Below are 22,044 nucleotides of genomic sequence, written 5' to 3' on the forward strand. Positions count from 1 at the left end.
TGACAACAGTCATAAATATTCATGAAGGCTCATTCATGTTCATGACAGGTGTTTTGTCAGTCTTATTCAACCCCCTTCAAATAAAGTGTTACCAATTTTTGTTTTCAGCAAAAGAGCCGAAGCTACAAAGGAACGGTTTAAGGTCAAAGCATTTTCATGTGTTAGAATGACCAAGTCAAAGTCCAGGCAATTAATCTGTCTGAAAATCTGTAGTAAGATTTAAAGAATGTTTGTCAAGATCCGTGTTTTTGTGTGTTTTTGAGTTTTCTGTGTTCAGTCCTGTTTCCCTGTGAGTCTCTGTCCTGTCCTCCCCGTTGATTGCTCCCCAGGTGTGTCTAATTCCCTTAATTACCCCGTGTGTATTTATACCCACCTGTTGTCTGTGTTCCTCGTCGGGTCCTTGTCGTTTGTCTATTGTATGTTGTCGTCGTCACGCCAGTAGAACTGTAAAGTCCTGGTTGTGTTTGTCTATCGTCGTTTGTCTACTCGCCAGTTGTACTGATAAGTCCTGGTTAGTGCTAGCTCCCGTATAGTCCTGTGAGTCAGTTGCTACCGGCTATTAGCTGCGTGCTTGTTCCTGCCGTGCTGCCTGCCTTGGACTGTGTGCGTTATTTTCATCATTAAACATCATCATCACCATAACCTGGGTCTCAGCGTCTCTCCTCACCACCAACAACCCCACCACATGACAATGTTGTCCACAAGCAGTTTGTTCAATCTGTAGCTTGTGCTACTTTCCAGAAAAATAAATAAATAAAGAAATCAGTCTGGATGTGCGAATCTTGTAGAAACAGACCATAAAAGAATTATGGCTGTAACTGCAGCAGCATTTTTACTCTATAAAGTATTGGCTCAGAGGGAGTGGGTACAAATTCTTGTCTTCCATTTTGAGTTTTTATTTTGAAGAAAAAGGTATTTTTCTTTCCACACCACAATTATACACTGTTTTTGTTGGTCCAAAAGAGAGGCTCTTGCTAAAATAAATACATAGACGTTTGTGGTTGTCGTGTGCCAGAAAACCCCGAAGAGCTGCTGCTTGAGAAACCGCAGGTTCAGATCAGACCCAATTGATATGCTTTACCCAGCAAAAGTGTCCAAACATGGTTATTTGTGAATCTAGCAGATAGAGGCTCTGAGAATTCACAGCAAGTGACTGTGCATGAGGATAGTGTTTGCTGCCGCATGTTTTTGCCAAATGGGTCTGTATATCTCACTTTGAGCAAATATCTGACGGGATGTGATGGCCTCTGTGGTCGACAAATCCCTTCCTCAAAGACCCTGCTCTGCAATCCACAGGACCCAAAGGATCCTGGTTTATTATGCAACCAACAATCTTCTTCAGTGTCTTCTATTTGAGATTTTTAAAATTGTTGATTTGACATAAGAGAGAAATGCATATTCAACCTTACCCAACATAACGATCTCATTCGCACAGCTCTGATTTTCCTATTAGGAAAATATTGCATCATGTTTCAGCATTTCAAAAGTTTGACTGGAGGAATATGTTATAAAATATGACTAATGATATGCATTCATCTGGTGTCATTCATGTGACTTTTTGACTCTGTTACACTTTTGCCAATATCTCCAACTGTGTTTGATCAAGGGATGATACGGATATAAGCATATATTTGTTCTTTCTAATTGCGCGGAACATCACATCTCTCCTGTAGCTGAATGAACACATCATCAGTCGCTCAGCGATGGCTCTGTGGCAGAAAGCAGATAGATTGCAAGTAAATAAATGCAATCTATGTAGGTGTCAGCTTACAGGTCTGGGGGATATTTAATTTTAAATCCTTTATCAACTACGATGAATAATGTACCTGACTCTGAATGCTAAATTTTCAACAGCTGAAAGGGAAATGACACTCTGAGCCAAAGCTCCTTTGTGATATTCCTCATGGCTTTGGGAGAAGAATCAGGCTTTTAATGGAATATTCAAATACAAAAAGCAAAACTAAAACAGCATTTCTAAATTATCATGGCAACATTAAGCATAGTGCCCTGCAAAAGTATCAGCGTGTTGATATTTTGCTTGTTTAAGATTTAATTAAATAATTGTAAAAGGGTTTAAAAATAGCAATAGTCTTTTTCATAGGAGTCTGAACACCCATAAGGTTTGCAGTTGCAATCGTTGCAAACAATGATTTTACAAGTTATTGACTGGAGGATTAAATGCAAATTGATGCTGTAGTTTTTGGATTTTTAATTAATTGCAAAAAAAAAAAAGTTGTGTTTGTCTGCTTGCTTCACAATTACACAGTTATGTCTTGTTTTGTGTTGGTGTGCTACGTGGCTGTTTGACAAGATTATAAAAAAAAGTTCTAAGTTCAGTTAGAAGACTTTTGCAAAGTACTGTACATGTCAGTGTATTAACACAACAAGCCTTCATGTATTTTTAATGCATATATTCCTTCTGTGTGAGTAAAAAAGTAGTTGAGAATCTTTAAAGTTTGTTTGAATGCAGACGGTGCGGCTGTCTTCTTTAAACTGTGTCAAGCTACTGTATAATAAGCCGTTTCCTTGTCATCACTCTGAGCTTCCCTCTAACACACTGCAACTGTCACATCACAGCTGTCATTCATACATATATGGATGCAACAAATAGGAGCTATTTCTATACAGGAATGCAATTTGAGCAAAAACTGTCTGGGTTGAATTAATTTATTTAAATGAAAAAAAAGAAGAAAAAAAAAGAGCCCAGCAGGGTTCAGTGGCTGGGAACCTTTATGGTGTAAAGAAGAGAGAGAAAAAAGTTTATTTTAAACCAACACTACATAAAGGTTTTGTTTTACAGAAAAAAAAAACAGGAACTATTAAAGAAATGATGCATCTGTGATTCAAATACTGGAGCAATGACCCAATAACACTTATCATCTTATTACACCATGCAGACACTTCACTCACTCTGGCAGTCTGGATCCTTTAAAACTGAAAGTGAAATTGACAAAATCACATCAGATATGCGTTGTATTTCTTTAAGTACTTACAATATAAACAAAAAAAAAAGTCATATCTAGATGGTCATGTGAAAAAATAAAAATATGTGAATCAAACCAGAGTCTGACATAACCAAAACTTCACATTACTGGTCAATAACAGTGCAACTCTGTAAACTCGACAGCACTGATCCCAGTGCACAATTTAAAATGAAATGAGAGCATGTTATAGGTGACAAAATAATCTCTAATATATGACAGCCACTTGGACCCCAAAGATTCATATTCATATTCACATTCATACAAAACTCATGATTTCTAGGATATCACTTTAGCATCCATGACATTATGGCTCTGCCACTCTGCATCCACAGATTCAAACATCCGTGTTTTGGTTATGCAACTCAGTGAAAAGGTTTTACGGCACTTAAAACCTTTTTTTTTTTTTTTATTTCTCACCTTGTTTTTGTGACAGACCAAGCCACAACCAGAATAGAGAAAAGTCTACAGTTAGTCGTACATGAAGGTTTTATTTTATTTTCACTCATTTTTCTAAGCATTGCGTGCTTTTCTTATCCATTAAAAATTCAACAAGAACATGCATTTATACTTTTTAGGGTTTGGGCGCAAGAGAGCTAAGTGTGGTAGTTATATATTCTGAAAAAACAAAAAAATAAAAATCTATTTTTCTTATGGCTGTTAAAGCAAACTTTTCTGCAGTAATGATAGGTTCATTGTTATGTGCAGAAGGGAGTATGTGTACACCTCAGCTGAAATGATTCATGACATGATAAACCGACTGTCAAGATGACATCCAACTACCAATTGCTTTGCTTTGCAATATTCAAACTCACAATGCTTTTAATTTCAGAGTTCCATATCTTGCTGTACCCAAGAATATGTGAAACAGTAATTGCCTGCTCTCCATTTTTAGATAGCAGTGTTTTTGTGCTGACAAGTCCCTAAGGATACATAATTATTTCTCTGTTTTATTCAGTTCTTCCATAGCACTTTATCATGCAGCGCAAAAAACCGCCACCCCCTTTTGTAGAACTCTGATTAGACTCTTGCTGTGCTTTAAGGTTCTTGTCTTTTGCATTATAGTGTGAGCTGCTTCTGCTATCTGGCTCGCTGTGTTTTATTTGCTGTCTGTACCTACAGTAGTTTTGTACAGATACTCAAAAAAAGTCACATATTCATCAATCTGTGGGGAAAGCATTTAGTTCTGATCATTTTAGCGTAATGAAAGCACAGCACAATGTCTCATTAGCCTACATGAAAACAAAAGAAGTTTAAATTCAATTCTTTGAAATCAACAAAGAATAACCATATAATAAGCCCCCTTTTTGGGGGGGTTACGGATATGGAACAGAGTAGAATAAAATCATTCTTAATGAAAGATGATAAAGTGTATTCATGTTTTCATTTTTTCTTTACCAGCGAGGCATGAAAAGTGAATTTGGAGGATGTAGATAAGATGACACCTGGGCAGAAATGGCATACGTAACAATGTCAGGCTGTGTTAGAGCTAAATGAGAAGATTTTTCTTTTTCTCTTTCATCTGTAATAAAATTTGCATGAAGCCTGGAAACCCCCAGACATTTCTGAAACTTGTGAGGGAAACACCTTCAGCGAAGGTGGCCACGGCGGTAGGGGCTTGTTCTGTAGAGTAAACAGTTTGCGGTCCTCGGGACTTGATAAAGCATTATACAGTACAGGCCATTTATCAAATACCTCCCATTGCGCTATCGTCTATCTGCCATGTTTGCGAATGAGCTTTTGTCTAGAAAACCTTCGTCCCAAACAACTGCTGCTTTGTTATCATGCCTCGTGTGATGTCCTTGATAAAATGGAATAAAAAATAAAAACAGTTCATGCTGTTCTTATTTGCATTTCAACAACATATGAAAGGATGTGGCTTTAAGTTCTGCAACTAATGTCCCTGCAGTCCCTTTCCACAAGTTGATCTTCAGTCAGACTGCCAGATGTTTTGAATGAAGTTACAAAGCATGAGTTTCACAATTAAAAACTCCAAATACACACAGTTTTACATAAAAAGACACAAAGACACATGCATTTTTTTTTTTTTTTTGCACTGTTTGATGTGAAATCAGAATGAACTGTTTCTGTTTTAGGCGAGTTAGGATTATCAGTTTTTTTTTTTTTTTTCTATTTGCTAAATGCCAGAATAATTGCAAACTTTTTAAATTTACACTTTGCAAATGCTATATTTACACATTTGAGTGTTACAGCGGTTCAGATCTACTCTGCATCCCCAGAATCAAAACCAAACACAGAGAAGCATCATTCAGCTCTTATGCCCCACTAATCTGGAACAAACTTCCAGAAAACTGCAAAGATGCTGAAACACTGAGTCTTTTTAAACTGCATTCCTCTAAAAGAACCTGCATCTTTTAGATGCGTCTCTGCTTCAGCACACCTGGCTCCAGTATTCGCTCATCAGCAGATCTCTGTGGAGATGCAGGCAGATCCACCATTTAATTCCAGTGTGTAGGACAAGGGACACATCTAAAAGTTTCAAGACTCTGACCCTTGACCCTTTAAAACTGCTATTTTAAAGCAAGACAACTTGTTTAGAGTTGCCTTTTTATTAATAACAATTGGCACATTAACGAAAACATTTCATGAATATTTGATGATAATTACTCTTAATTAATTTAATGTTGGTGTTTGGTGAAATGTGCTTGTTTATAGTTCTCAATGTAATTGGTTATTGTTTTTTTAACATGTAAAATACTTTAAGCTGCCTTGTTGCTGAAATGTCCTACACAAATAAACTTGACTTGATTTGACAGATTATAATTGTCTGATTCATTCATCTTTCATCCCAAGAAGGGTCACTGAGGATGGACTAAGAAAAAAAGTGGTGAGGTTGCAGCAAGAAGCTGCCTTGACTTTTATGCCCGTCATCCCACTACATCTGCACCATAAAACAAATGACAGAGGCGCATCGTAAACCACACAGAGTTTATAGATGTGACGTGATTTGATGTTTCACAAAATGTGCACAATTTCAACACATTTACTCACTTAAAATACAGTTTTAGATACGACACCAAGCTGGGCAACATAAGAAAAAAATGCAACATCAGCTCAAATTGCACCTGGTTGCCCTTTGAAATATTAAGCTGACTTTTCTGGTTATAGCCTCATGCAGTAGTCTGAGTATTCTGTATTACACAATTGTAACCTTTCATCAGATTATTTCATTACTTTGATGCATTATGCTTTCATTAACATATTAACATATTTCATTCATTTTTCCTACATTAAAGGAATGGATTATACATGTTAAATAATAAAATAAAAAATCCACACTGTACTGACTTGGTGCATCACAGCTGATACGCCACATATTTTCAATAAAACATTTATTATTAAGACTGTAGTAAAGACATTTCGTAAAAAATAGTTTAAGTTTTATTATTTTTTCTTGCAAACAGTTCAAAAGATGATACTTGTGCTCTATGAAAACTATAATCTTCCACAACAGGCCAGAAGACAAGTATAGGATTTGACTGAGCAGCAGAAAGTGCCAACTTTAATAAAGAGCTAGAGGTTTCAGAAATTTACTTCTCAACAATATGTTTTGCATACTTGTCAGAAAAGAGTTTTTAAGTCTTCCTCCAGGCTTCAAATATAATCTTGTGTTTTACTTCAGGAAACTTCCCTTGCAGTTCCTTCACTGTAGGACATTTTCCCATTTATTTAATTTCCAGTTCTATCTGAAGTGGGGTACATTTTATTAAGCTTTCTGTTTTTTTTTTTCATTTTTTGGCTCCTGCATTTTAAAATGTATTTTACTGCACAGTAGTTAGATGGTTTCATAGCAACAAAGGATGTGAATCGAAATGGTTACATTGCACTGTTCTCTATTCATTCTTAAACCACCTGATACAGTATATCCATTTCTTTTTTTCTTAATCCCACTGAAATGTACCAAGAAATATAACTCTGGACTGCTCATGTTCTATCTCTTCTTTTTTTGTTTCTTCTCCCAGAGTTTGCGAGAGCGGTTGCGGCACGGCCGATGTCATACGCAGCGGTGTTACGAATGAGACAAGACAGCTCTTCGTCAGCGCTCAACTCGCGCAGCAGACCTCGACAGCAGCACAGTGGTAGGCTGGTGACTCCTGACTGGCCTGTTTTCTCCAGTCACCCTCTGTCAGCCCTCAGCCTGCTGGGCTCTCAGGAGGACCTCAGGACTGAAGGTGAAATTAATGTTGCAGTCAAGCTCATGCTTTATTTGGCTTCATCTGTAACAAAATGTACAAGTTTTGTCTTCTATTGCCTATTTACAGTGGCTCATAAAACTAAACCTCTAACCTCAAGAATGTTATTTACTACCTTTTGTCCAGGATTACATTTTCAGTTCTTACAAAATCTCAGTCAACATTCTGAATTTTTGAATTATTTCAATCATCTTAGTTCCTGAGATGTAGCCCAGGAGTTTGACTGAACTCCTGGAAACCTGATTGCTGTGAATAGACTCTTTCTCAGCACTCTGCCCCAGGTTTCACCCACGCCTTGTCTGTCTGGATTTGATCTTGAAATGTATCTTGCCCATCTATTATCACAGTGCATCGCCTGCACTGACCAGGTCGTGGCCTTTGTGAAATTGAAGTAGGCTCATGCCTGCATTCAGCTTCCTTTGTGTTCTTGTCAAGATAGAAAGGATATCTTTGCCCAAGAGAAAGTTGTGGTTTCCCCTCACACAGCAGATAACCTCGACATAGGAGTGATATATAATTTATATGAATTTCTTTGTGTTCTCATTTTCAGTTTTCTCTCCGTTTTTTGCACTTTGTTACAAACTTCAATGTATTTTATGGAGATTTTATGAGCTACACCGAAACAAGCAAGTGTTCAGTTCAGATGTTTTGGGATAATGACACACGGTTTTCCCAAAATAAAGAAAAAAACATCTGAAAAGTGTGGCAGGCATTTGTAGAACTGCCTCTTGTAAAATAGCAGATTGAATAAAGTTGTGATCCTTTAACTCCAGGCAGTTCTAAGACGTGAATGTGCTTTAATCTAAATATTTCCTTTGTTGCTCTTGCTGCATGACACAGAATCCAAAGTTCTGCATTAACTCTGAATGAATGTATTAAAGTAATGTTTATTACAAAAATAACTTTTGGAGCTCAACAACCACAACCAACTAACTAACTAATCACCTGAAAGTCATACCAATAGAGGTAAATATGAAATTCTTTTGTGATTTTTCTCAGTATTTACTCGCAGCACACTTGGAACTAATTCAAGTTTTCCTTATGTCTTGTTGGTCAGACTGCACAGCGCAGTCACCAGTTTCAAATGATTAGCAACATAACGAAGAAACGCTTTATACATTTGTTGAATTGTTGTGTAGCTGTTAGCAGCTACATTTGAATGTCTTGTGTTTCACTGGACTCTTTCATTGACCAAGCATTGATAGAGTTGTTATCAATTTATTCTTTGTGTGGGGCAGCACTTAACGGTGGAGACACGCAGCATAACTCACGAGCAATTACTCTGTTTTAAGAGTATTATAACTGTTTAATCCATATGATTTTGTTTGTAATAACACTTATTGTCAAGCTGCACAAGCCACTCAGTGCTAAGTTGGATAGATGCAACAAATCAATACTGTTGTGTCTATTTTACTTATAAGACAGTTAAGCTCAGTGGAAATGGTGTGAAAGCAGAGAAGTCAGCTTTTTCATTTCTTTTTAACACCACCAGTGCTTCAGACTGTGGGTTGTAACACAGCATGCTTTGCAACTTAATACTGATGAATTTTCCTCCAGTGATTGGGATATTACTTGAAAAGCTTTTCATTTCCCTGCAGAGCAATGAAATGGTGACAAATGCCTGGTGCAATTGTATACACAGTGAGAGGAAAGCCTTGACTCTAATCCTGACACCAGATCCCTTCTAAATGGTAGCAGTAGGCAAGATTGAGTGGCTTCGATGTTTACGTCGAGAGTCCTCCAGATCAACCTCAAAGGCAGCGAATGTTATGTTTCAACAGAAAAGGGACGTGTATTACTCAGATAAATCTTCGCACGGAGACAGTTTGTCTGCTGGACTTAATGTCTTCATGAATTCTTTACATTGCAGGAAAAACACTCTTCTGAAAAATGCAAGATTCATCGGTCTTCTGTACATTTTAAAATTCAGAAAAGCAAAACAGAGAACAATGTATGTGAAAAGCTGTCTAGTCTATGATTCAGTGGAAGCTGAAGGCTCAACAGAGCAGAATAAACTGGAGAAGTAGTCGTGATTCCTAACAGGATCTGTCAGACACTCCAACTAGACCTACATAAATATGCTGGAGATTATATAATCTGAACAATATATTCTTGCTTTAGACGCCTTTGGAGTATTCAATTATTTGATTGGCATTTTTATCAACCGTAGTACAGATTTTTAATAGATGACAAAAACAGAAAACTGCCAAATTAATAATTAAATATTTGTGTTTGATCTATATTAAAGCTGATTTAAAATATTATTAAACTAATGGAATTACCTTCCCCCCCCCCAATCTTTTCATTGACTCATGAGAGTCACAAAACTAACACTGAGATATAAAACTAGAACACATAGCAGGATATTCACAACAGAAAAACAGCATTTCTTTTTATGGTTACTAAAACAATTTATTAAATATTTTATATTAATGTTATATATTGTATGTTTAACATGGGGGGGTAAACAGCTAGGACTTAAATTTGTTAATTTTGCTTAATGAATTACATATATTTTACTTAGATTTTAACATTTTGAATTTTTTTTAATTTAATTTATAGCTTTTTTTTGTTGGACATACTTTTCTTAACCAGACCCCTTGAATTTTGTGCCCCCGTAAATCTCCACTTCTCTGTGCTTCATACAGCCAAACTAATGTCATAACATTTTGGTTCTTTCTTTTAGCATCTGCAAATGAAGTGATTTCGCACTTTGAAAGCGTTACAATGAAAAATGTTCACAGCGCTGAGACTGGAAACCTTTTAAAATCCTGTAATACTCGGAAACTCATAACAACATGGAAGACGGGTTTCGGGAAGGAATGATGCACGGCAGTATCATTTCTACATGGCACTCCTTTACTTTTTAAATATTTTCTCCATCAATGTTGGAACATAAAATGAAAAAGTCCAGCCAGGGTGGGAATGAAGCCAGGGAGATGACTGATGTTCACTTTGTGTTCTGCTTTCCCGAACTTGGCCGGGAGCTATTTCTACGAAGCTCAAATCTCACTCATCTCACTTAGGCTTTTAGGCAAACCGCGCTGGGTCTAAAGGTGTAAATGTGATTTGGCAGTAGCTTACATGAACCCAAAAAAAAAAAAAAAAGTGGTATTATAGTTCCCATTTTCATTTAATCATACAGGATTAACAGGAAGGTCTCAGAGACTGACTTCACACATAGATGTAATTTGTTATCTCTCATTTGGGCTTTTTTCAGGCATGTTTCCTTGTGTCTTTTTAATAGTCTGAAAAACATATGCTGCCTGCATCCTGATGCCATTTAGCTGTTTCCAATTCAGTCACAGCATGGTGTTGTACATCTTTCCTTTCTGTTCGTAATTGTGAGGTAATTGGACTGTAAAACTGATTGGCACTCCTGGTGTGAACCGCACAATTATTGTCATCTCTTTCTGTTTTCCTCTTTTTTTTCATCTTCACAGAAAGTGAAGAGTTTGGGCCTGTTTTCATCCAGGAGCCAGATGATGTTATTTTTCCACTGGATTCTGATGAAAAGAAAGTGATGATGCACTGTGAGGCGCGGGGGAATCCACTGCCCACATACAGGTGTGTGCTTCTTTTTTTTTTGTCTCTGCTTCTTATTTCACACCTCATTAGGATGCATTTCATTACAAACATATTAACGCTTCCCGTTTGTTTTTCAGTTGGTACATTAACGGGACAGAAGTGGATTCAAAGACAGACTTCCGCTACAGCTTCATTGACGGAGATCTTATTATAACGAATGCAAGTGAGATCACTGACTACGGGAAGTATCAGTGTCAAGTTGAGAACAGTTATGGAATCATCCTCAGTCGAGAGGCTCTGCTACAGTTTGCATGTGAGTATTTTTGTTTTTAAATCCCTCCACCCAACGGTCCATGAATGCCTCTAGATAATAAATCAAATGCATGTTAAATAGTTCCTTGATGGCAAAGTTGAGTAAAAGAACAGTAGAACTTTAAAGTTGAAACATTTCCATAAAAATAACAACATTCACTTATAGGGTGGGTCAGTTGGGACAACAATAATTTTATACTCAATTTCTGCGTAGCAATTCACTTTGACCACTGATTACCTGAGATGGGGATTGTAATTGGACTATTGTTAGTTTTCAAAGTTGGTTTTCAAGACAAAAACTCAGTTTTTTTAAGACTAAGCAAAGAATGATAAAGATTCTGAAGTAATTGTATCAAAAAAGGAGCTGGTAAAAGTAATTTTATTATCTTTTAATTATTAACATTTTTTTTTTCTTAAGTTGGTGTTTGTTATTCATGTGAAATAACCACAAGACTACAAAAAAGATCTGAGCAAAAGATTATGTTTTCATTATTGGAAATATTTACAAGGAGTACAACAACTGTGGTCTTTAGCTGTGTACGTTTATCTGCCGTTTTTTTTTTTTTTTGGTGCATCAGCCAGACAATGCTATAGCCATCTGGGTACAATTTAGCTTTCTTTGCAGTAGCCGCTAGCTAGCTGGAGGCAGAGGACTACTCCTGTTCTTTTCTCCAGCTTGTAATGAAGACAAAAATATCCTGAAAAAAACCTCGCTGGCTTAGTTAAGTCCAAAAGTCCATTTCACATTTAGTAATGTTGTGATACTCTGTGATTTTTGCTCCTGTATGCAGTGGAGCATCTGACATGCTGCATTTACGAGATCATCAAAATACACAGAGTCAAGAGACTGTTTTCACGTGCAGTTTTAATGGTATTTTTTATTTTAAATCAATGGTTAAAAACAGAAGTTCTATGAAAGTAATCATTTGAAACCGTGTTCATTTGTTTTAGAATTTTATTACGTTTTTACTGCTTGAAATTTTAAAATGCACAGAAATAAAGTTCTGCATTTTCAGGCCTACATTGCCAAACTGACTTTGTCTTTATGAAGCTCTTAGTATGCTCCCAGTATCCCCCCCTATCGAAATGAAATTGCACCATCTTGGTTCCAGAGGTGAATAAACACAACAAGGTCTGCAGTACGGTTTGGATGCTGGATGCTGTTCCCAAAGGCTCCGTCTGATGCTGTATAGTTACGCTGCTAACTGGGTGCATGCCCTTAACTGTGGTGTCTCAGTGGTAAATGAGAGCCAAAAGCACTTTTTTTTTTCCATCCGCTAAACCCTCTTGGCCCACCTCCAAAGCATCATCATGCGCTATGGCAGCACATAACAAAAGAGCAGGGAGACTGAGCCTGGAGGAAAAGCCATTGCTGGTGCACTCAGTGTTTTCCTTGGAGCAGTGACCGTAACAGCCTTATTGGTAACTTACTGGAAACGTACTACTTTCAGCCACTGAACTGTAAGTTAAAAGTAAAGTACATGGTTTTCTTTGTTTTTCTAGGCTCTAATATTTGCTTTGTTTTGAAGGGCTCTTGGCAAATTTCCTTTTTCTACTTTAGAACTTGCATTCTTATGTCTTAACCATGCTTATTGCTAATTGGCGAATAAAGAAGAGTGGAAATATAAAGAAAAGTAAAGGACTATTGTTACGAGATGTCAAAAAGTGGGGTGAAAATGACTGGATTAAGTGATGTTGGAAAAAAAAAGACCTTCATCAAGCCTTGGGAAATGTTTTAGACTGTTAGGGTTGGAAGGACAACGTGGATTAATGAAGCTTTCAAAACTTCACAGCTCTATGCACTGAGACAAAAGTGATTTTAGTGAAACACAAACAAGAAAATGACAAAGTTGCAGGTCTCCAAACCATGACATATCAATCTCTGTTCAGTACTGGTGCTATAAGGTATTTTTCCTGGCACGCAATGATTTAATTGCGCGCCAGGAAGTATGTCATCTGGTGTCCAAATAAATCAGCTTTAGACTCATCAGTCCAAACATTGATCCAGACATCCTGGGTCTTTATTTCCATTACAGATGTGCACAAAACCTTTTAGATATTCAAATAGAAACATGCAGGGAGCCAAGAACACCACGAGAATACTCTAGAACTAGAACAGTGGCCTTCAAATTCAGACCTAGTTGTTCGCTGTCCTGCAGCTTTTAGGTGTGTCCACAGTGCAACACACCTAAATAAAGTGGCTGAATCTCCTGCAGAGCATGCAATCAAGTTCTCCAGAGTCCTCAGGAAGACTTCATTATTTCACTCAGGTGTGATAATAGCAGAGACTCATCTAAAAGTTGCAGGACACTGAGCCTCGAGGACGGGATGTGAAGACTCTTGAACTACTTTAGTTGATTGACTAACAAATACTAATATTTCTTCAGCTGCATAAACCTTAATGTCTCTGGTAGTTGCGAGTGAGAACTTCTTTAGTGCCGACGTATGTATTCTTTTTTTCCTCCATCTAAAAATATATCATTTTGGTTACCGTGTTAATTCTTGACTCCAAATGTACATGTGTGAGTGTGTAAAGTAGGTTTGTGAGACGAATGTATGAATGAACTGATCTTACTTTAAATATAAGACAGACTGTGTTGGCAGACAGAAATGCCCAGATGGTAAAGCGAAGCGCAGATACAAGTTTTTTTTCCCTTTTTTTTAACAGCGCTGCTACGTTAGGAGCAACACATGCCGCATTTCAACCAATACCAGAGCCTTCATCTGTCTAGATCTTTCCCTCCTCCTCACTTTGGTCAAGGGTCATGTTTGTGTGTTGAAGGCTGCGCTTGAGAAATGCAACCTGCCTGAAAATGAGCTGTGTAACATTTAGATGCTCATTTATTTGCCTCGTGTTGAGACAGGGACAGCTGTTTGTACTTTTTCATAAATACTATTCGTCGGCTTGGATTATCCATCAAATTCATTTTTAAGGTATTTTTACCCTTTTTTTTTTGCTTACATTCTGTTTATATTTTTTATTATTTTTTTTGCATGGCATTAGATCTTTCCAGCCACCCTTGAGTTTTTTTGTTTTTTTTTTATTCAGGATTTCAAAGAAGGTGTTTAAGATTTTACCATCCACATTTTTGTCTTTCAGACTAAAATGATTGTGGCTGTGATGATTAAAGCTCAAACCTAATTTGACTGCCACAGCATAGAGGGGTTTTATGATCTGTGTCAGTAATTGCTTGCTTTCATAACAGCCAGTAAGATGGGCTAGTTTATGAAACCCCTGTGCAATCGCTCCAAGTACTTTGAATATACCGAGGTAAATAAGCTGTTCTTCAAATTCAAGTCATGCACTTTTTCGTGCATGACTTGAAAAAGTGCATGTCAAAAAGTGCACTTTTTGCACTTTTTGACATGCACTTGGTGCAATCGCTCCAAGTACTTTGAATATACCGAGGTAAATAAGCTGTTCTTCAAATTCAAGTCATGCACTTTTTCGTTTAATCCAGTGATTCCCAAAGATTTGATTGCTTATTAAGACCCCCATTGAAAAATGCCAAACTCTTCCTAATTGGACTGGCTCACTGCAGTTAGTAAATTCATGCATAACATCATAGGTCTCCTGTAATTCAACACGCAGGTGAAATTTCTGAAGCTCAGCCTCTAGTTTGTATTTTTCACCCCTGAACTTTCGGGGCCTCTAGCAGACATTTATTATTAAATCCTCTGAGCAGATAAGGCAGATCGATTTATGTCTCCCCTGAGGTTTAACAAAATAAAAGTTCATTCATTTTTATTTTTCCGAAACCTCCTGCTCCCCCAGTCACACAGCAGTTTTTCTATGATGGCTTTTCCAACTGACCTCTGAGTGAAAGTGCTGAGTTGTCCACTAAAATCAATAACTTTAGCTTACAGTGCTCCCATTTGTGGCAGAGCTGAACTGTATTGTAGTTGCCATGCAACTAGTAGCTTTCTTCAAGATGTCATTTCTAATCTGACATACAAACGTTACATGGGAGCAGACTGAGACAGCAGACAAGCAGCATAAAACTTTAAGTATGTCTTAACAGCAGCACTTTGTTTCCTGTCCACTGGAAGTCCTTGATGTTGTTCAATCCCCAATGTGAGCTGTGAATCTTCACAGATGCACAAACATGTGTGTGTTTTTCATTAAAATTATTATATATTTTGACTACTTCTGTCCAAATTCTGCATGTCTTTATAGAGCTGCATTGTGAAGTGTTAGGCTAACTCAAGCGTTCTCACTCTGCTTTGGTAGCACGGTGGGGGTTAGCCTACATATAGCTGAAACCCTCTCTAAAACTGCATATTTTAATAGTGCAAACTTGAAATATATCATAATTTGCACCAATATGCACAGCAGAAATGGTCTTTGTGCTACAACAGGATCTAGCGTCAACAGTCTTCCTCCTCTTCACTTTTGGGTTTATAGTCGACTAGTACCTGGGAAAATGAATGTCGGTCCTCGATTGTCTGCTTTGCAAACGTCAGCCAGTAATGTGCCAAGTGACATTATACCCAACTGTTTCAGCTTCAGTTTCTTTCAGAAACTTTTGATATGATGTGTTAGAAAGGCTGTGAATGGGTAATTTTTCTTAAATAAAAAATTTGGAATTACTTTCTCAGAAAAACCTGTCATCTGCCAGCCAAAAAGCTCATTGATAATTTGGTTTCCAACATCCAGACCTTCTTTTGAACAGCAAAGTTTATGATCACCTATAAAGCACTTGTGCTGGAAATGAAAGGTTGTGACTGTTAAAAGCTGGTTGCACAAATCAGCCTACACAGTTCATTTAGGAGTGGGACAGATGTAATCGCAGATGGTGGATTAACAGTAGATATTGGGAGGGAAGTCTTGTCAAGGAGTCCTTCTGAAACTAATCATTTAAAACTAACCATTTCCTCGTCATCATGGTACCTGGTTTAAAACATCCCATCCATGTAGCAACTGCTACTCTAGCAGGAACAGTAATGGATATTAGATTAGATTATGTTAGATGACTTAAACAACTACAAAATCAAGAAGAGCAGACATTCCGACAGAATAACAATGCATTGCAAGAATATATATATATATAGAGAGAGAGAGAGAGAGAGAGAGAGAGAGAGAGGGTATAGTGATTCAAGTTCCTGGATGTTGTTCCTTGGTGGGAGTCTGAGATTAATTCTTCAAACATATTCTGAGATTATATCCTTGGGGTCACGCATGGTTGACAGGCAGGAGTGTCAGCTGATATGATGGCTGCTTGTCACACATCAGCTTCACCTAAACCACCTCTACAAAATGTTGGATTTTCTAGCAGACAGGTCATTTTCTGGCAGACAGATGAGTCAGTATCCTGTTGTTAGAGTCTTGACAGGGAGTAATCTGAAGAGATGGAGTAATGACAGACTGTGCCAGGTTTAAAAAGTGCTGCTGCGAAAAAATTTGCCTATATTTGCCTTAAAGTTCCACGGTAAAATCCATGTGTTTTTCTTCAATATCACTGTTTACTTATGCTGTACGGTGAGCTCTGCAACCTTGAGGAATCGCTCACTGAATAAACATGTGACTCAGTTGTGCAGTTGAGTCAGCAGCAAATCCCACAGCTCACCTGTTACAAACTGTGGTTTTGGTGCCAACTGCCAAACCAACAAGGTTTTATGTTTGGATTCTGAGTGCGCTGGTACCAAAAACAAATAACGGTACTGTCGAATTAACATATTACATTTACATTCCAGTGTCTGCTACTGGGATAGCATGTGATAGGCCAACACAAACTGGTGCAGACTTGGGAAGTGGGAAGGAAACCATAAATAGTTTTCAAAGGTTCTGAAAAATAAAAACGAGAAATGTTATTGTGTTTTTTTATGTGTATATTTGTATGATACACTGCATGACAGTAACTGTTTAGGTGTTTTGGATGCCACAATTTGCGTCACACGTCTAGAGACCTTTGTAAAATAGCTAAAGAACAATCAGATTGGATGGTAAGTGGTGAACTTTTTTTTAAAGTCTTACCATAGATACTAAATTGGACTTATGTCTGGATTTTGAGCCTTTCTAACATGGTTGATTTTCCAGCCAGAGAAACCGGCTCGATTCAAATGGATATTTTGAAGGAGTAATTGTAAGATAAGAGGCTGTGAAAAAGTACGTACTGCTGGACCTGAACACTGACCTATCCCAGCTTAGTTCTGGTCTGATGCAGCAGACACAAGTCCCACCAACCTTCCTTCTGTTATTTTTGTTTTTTAATTTTGCCATGGAAAATAAAATGAAAATAAAATTATTTTCTGTTCTTCCAAACTTTTGAACTTGTAATAGTAATTTATCTCTGCCATGATCACTATGTTTTCCATGCTGTTGTAAACTGTCACACATGACATGCGGTGAGGGGGGGATCCTTGTCTTTTGAACCATGAAGAGTTTGTGCGAAAATGAACGTCCCGTAACCAAGTGGCATCATGTCAACAGATTGACTTCTGTCTGACCATGCTAGACTCTTACGATCCTGTCAGCTGATACGTGCTTCATAAATGTGGATCTGTGCTGGCCTTTATCACGCTGAATGTCTTGAATTGTCAGGTATCAGAATAGAAGGGAAGAAAAATTGCACAACATACATTTTAGATTTGGATCTTTAAAAAAAACAAAAACTAAATGCTCATCATAAATTGTTTTCTGTTCTGCTACCAGGATAAGCAAGTATGAGTAGAGAATGGACAGATTTGCACTTGATTTTACTAATAGTCAAACACAGACTCTGTGTTTGTATTGTGTGTGTGTGTGTGTTTCATTGATGAATATATGCAGAAAACATTAGAGAAGACGGCACTCTTGATTTTTGTTAAATAAATATTAGTCTCCAAAATCCTTCAGCTGCACAGTCTGAAAGATTTTTGCATAAAAGTAACTAAAACAGCTCTGTTCCTGCTGTTCATCCTTGTTACTCTCCTATTACTACTGAAATACAAAGAAACCCAACTCTGCAGGTGCGGTTCACGCATGGAATACATAAAGCTCATTCAGCTCAGCCATGTCATTGCTGCTTCTTGTAGCTTATTCATATTTATGTATAAAAGCTTGTGGTTGTGAATACTAAGGGGGGAAATGGGCTGAGTGCACAAGGAGCATCTTCTTTCTGCAGGTTTATGTTCTGCATGTTCAGAGGTTGTTTGATAAATTGCAGCTGCTGTTTTTTTTTTCTTACTTTGTGATAACGAGCGATCTCTGCTTCAGCACAAGTGATACACCCTTGAGATGCAGCCTTCAGTCCATTTTGCTTCCTCTTTTGAGTGTCCTGCTCTCTGGTTTTGAGGAACTTCACCCTTGTGAGTCGACAACGACTGAGAGCTCAGAGGAGACCCAGAGATAAAATAATCAAAGCGCTACACAGATTTTAGAGGCAGAAATTCAAATTGCTGTTTTCTTCTTTATTACGAGACATAATTACAGACTATAATCCCATTATTGGAAAAGCAACATTATTCAATTTTCCTGCTTATCTGCCAGTAATACATCATGTCATGATAAGCAGAGTAAACATGATTGAATGCAACAATATTTTTTCCATAAACGGATAAAATCTTAATGTGTTGAGATAATTATGAGTATGGAAATATGTTATTGGGTGCTTTGTATAAAATTACAGGAAATTGGTCTGACTTATAAACACGTAACAGGTTGTTCTTTTTAAGTATGTGTAGTAGAGGATTAGATGTGCTAATCTGAAATGTTTTACTGAAATACTTATTTACTTAAATAATCATTCTACGATCTCATCAGAGATCCAGTTGTCTAATGGACGAGCTTTTTAAATGACCTTTAAGCTAATTCCATATTTGAAGAATTAAAGAGATTTCTGTGCTTTATATTTGTTTGTTTGGAGAGTTTGGTTGAGGAAAGAAAGGGGAAAAGTCAAAGATCTGGATCACCTGGTCATGTTGGTTACCATCTTATGAATTATATCAAAAGAAGACATCAATGCATGTCGCTGACAGATGTTTTATGTCAACCATTTTCTTGATTTAAAGGAAAAGTACATGTCCAATAAAGCAGGTCACCAATGTATGCAAGTCATTAGCCTCTTCAGTGCTAACGTAAACGAGTAGTTGCTTCTGTGACAAGGAAGTAGCCACCACTGGGTCGCAGTCGTCTTAATTTTGGCCCTAACGCTACAAGATAGTCAAAGTTGTTTTTAGGGAATTTTGTAGAAAATATCAGGTCGTGGCGTTGAAACATGTTTAAATCTATGATCAGAGTTAATTCCTCTTTTAGTTTAATAATGATCAGTACCCACAGTTTTTTATTTGTTTCATCAACTTCCAAATACAGACTATATTTCTTTAAAACAGGATTTGTCTGAGTGTTCTGCAGGAAGTAATAAAGGTGCCCTGCTGCCCACATTTGAATGCAAAACCTTCCCTCGCTCTTCCCACATATCAAACAGTGTGTATTTATCTCTCTGTGTGAAGCCTTACTTCTTCCCTTTTTTATGGTCACTGCTCATTTTCATGCAGCGGTTCAGCTGATTGCTTTACCTGCTTCAGGATTATTTTTCTCCTGATAATCTAAAGCAGTAATGGTCTAGATTGCTTTGACACAGGATAAATCATTCATCGTTTGACTTGTGCTGTGCAGTTTACTGGCATGTTAAAATGTTGAACTTTGAGTTTTTATGACCACAGAAACACCAACCCAATGGGGTGAGATCATTTCACTCTGGTTGGTTTGAGAGAATTTGTTGATTCAGAAATCAGATGAAAAAAACCCTCCACTACAGCGGCTCATCCAGAGGGTTTGCAGTTTCGATGAAGATTGTGAAGAGGAAAGTCTGGTCAAGGCTCTTTATGTTCCATCTTGTGTTCATGCACTCCATTGCCTACATGGTCTAGTAGGATTCTTATTTATTGCTATTTTTGTTTTGAACTTCTGAGCCACCGAACTCACTTTTGAGCTGCTTTTTAGCCACGACTTTGAAGGCAGCCGGCAGGTTGGAGGGCCTCTGATCTTTTTCCCCAAAGACTTCTTCTCTCTCCTTCTGCAGACGCGAGGCTCAGGTATCGAGCTTCCCTAAGCAGAGCTGCGGTAATGACATTAAAGTGTTGCTCCGAGTCGAGCATTGAAAGATCGACACAAACACGGGACTCAGACATATTCTGCAGTACCATTTGTTCATGTCCGTGGATTGATTTCCCGCTGACCTTCAAACGTGTGATTTACATTGAGCACGTTTTTAGAATGCCTGCTGCAAATTTAATCTGCAGCAGAAACGTTCGCACAGGCTTTCAAGGAAGCCCCAATGATTATGATTCTTTACATTATTAAAAATGCATTCATAATGTATCAGTTGCTTTCCTTTAATTTGCAAAAGGAACATTTTGGCAATCCAGGAATTGTATTTAAACAGCATCGATTAATCACAAATTCGTTTCTCTTAAACATTTGACATGCTAAGCGACCACAACGTCTAGATTAGTGTAGGTTGATGTTGGTGTCACTGATTTCCCACTGATAACCAAACTATTTCCTGCTTCGGTTGTTAAATGTCTTATTTTCCAGTTGCCTGGAAACATTTCCCAAAGAAAACAACCATTACTGAGTGTGCTAATGAGAGGCTTAAACTGGATATGTTCAACTGTGCAGTTACAACAGGTGTATCTGACTAGAAATACAATAAGAATATATTTTGTTTTTATCAATTGAGATAATTTGTCTTGGAGAATTTACTTTTTTTGATGTGCAGAGTATATAAACAAGGAGAATGCCTAAAGTATTAGATATGCACAAGTACAAGCATAAATCATTCTGTGTTTTGATTAAAACATACCATGTCAGAACTTTAAAACCAAGGATATTTCAAATCTCCATTTTTGTACCATGCAGCCCTTCTATATTTTTGTTCTCGTAGCTGCAGCGCTGCAAAGTCTGAACTAAAAAATGTTGCGAGGGAGGGATTGGCAGCCAAAAGGACTTCAGACGCCACATTAGTTTTAAAAAATACATCGATGACTCAAAAGTGTTTGGTAGAAAGGTGTGAGAAGCTGCTATGTTTGCAACAAAATTACTCAGTGAAGGTGTGTAATTTAGTGAGCATTTCTGCCAGGAATGGTTGTTAATTATTAATCAAAAGTGATGATGACGCACTCGTGTGTGTGTGTGTGTGTGTGTGTGTGTGTGTGCGTGCGTGCGTTTGTTTGTAATACATTGTGGGGACGATTTTCCTGACGTATACTACATTGTTTTTGGGTCAAGGGTCAGATTTAGGGCTAAGGTATGAATTGAGTTTTGGTTAGGGTTAGGGTTAGGTATGTGATGGTTAGGAAAAGGGTAAAGGTAAGGTTTAGGCTGTAGAAATGAATGGAAGTCAATGGAAAGTCCCCACAAAGATAGCAAAACAAACATGGGTGTGTGCGTGCGTGTGCGTGTGTGTGTGTGTGTGTGTGAGACAAATTGTGAGAACACACACAAACCTCTCAGTGTAGTAGAAGTTTGACATTAACTATGTGATAGTGTTGTTTAAATTGCCTTTAACTTTAACCATTAGCTTAATTGGGGTCTTTCTTTCTTTCTATTTCTAGATTATAAATTATTACCTTGTATCAAAGTTTTTCAATAAGCTAACTACATCATTAGATTATTAATGCTCCATGGCAAAGTGAGAGCTCAGGAGTAAAACAGAGCGTCTCCCGGCAGTCCAGTCTGTCTTCCTGTTGCCATTGAAGGACCTTGTGACTTGACAGTCAAGCCCAGGACTTACCTTTTGTGTTATCTTTATTGGTTTTTGATCAAACCCATTTTATAGATGCTGACCAACTTGTTCTGCTTGTTATCGTAGCTGCAGCGCTGCAGCTACGATATATTGTAAAAATCCACTGGTATTTTTTACAATATATCATGAGGTTCATGTTGGTGAGGTTGGATGACTTCCTGTAGTTCCTTCCATAGATTTTTTTTTAAAAGGTGCTTTTATTTTACCAGTATGTTGATTGAGAACAAATTCTCATTTTCAACAGCAACCTGAATTTTCAAAGTTCAAAATTCAATGGACTCT

At 37.5% G+C, this 22,044-nt stretch overlaps 1 protein-coding gene across 5 annotated transcripts in view; it reads left to right on the forward strand.

Moving 5' to 3' along the window:
* The window catches only part of cntn5 (contactin 5), a 155,231-nt gene that overhangs the window by 58,287 nt on the left and 74,900 nt on the right, over window positions 1-22,044 (forward strand). For all 5 annotated transcript variants that reach the window (XM_016680665.1, XM_016680663.1, XM_007569936.2 and 2 more), the window contains 3 exons: window positions 6,965-7,174; window positions 10,639-10,762; window positions 10,861-11,036. In XM_016680665.1, coding sequence (XP_016536151.1) covers window positions 6,965-7,174; window positions 10,639-10,762; window positions 10,861-11,036 — 510 coding nt within the window. The remainder of the gene's footprint in view (window positions 1-6,964; window positions 7,175-10,638; window positions 10,763-10,860; window positions 11,037-22,044) is intronic.

This window comes from Poecilia formosa, unplaced genomic scaffold (genome assembly GCF_000485575.1).
Source record: "Poecilia formosa unplaced genomic scaffold, Poecilia_formosa-5.1.2 Scaffold252, whole genome shotgun sequence".
Taxonomy (NCBI): Eukaryota; Metazoa; Chordata; class Actinopteri; order Cyprinodontiformes; family Poeciliidae; genus Poecilia; species Poecilia formosa.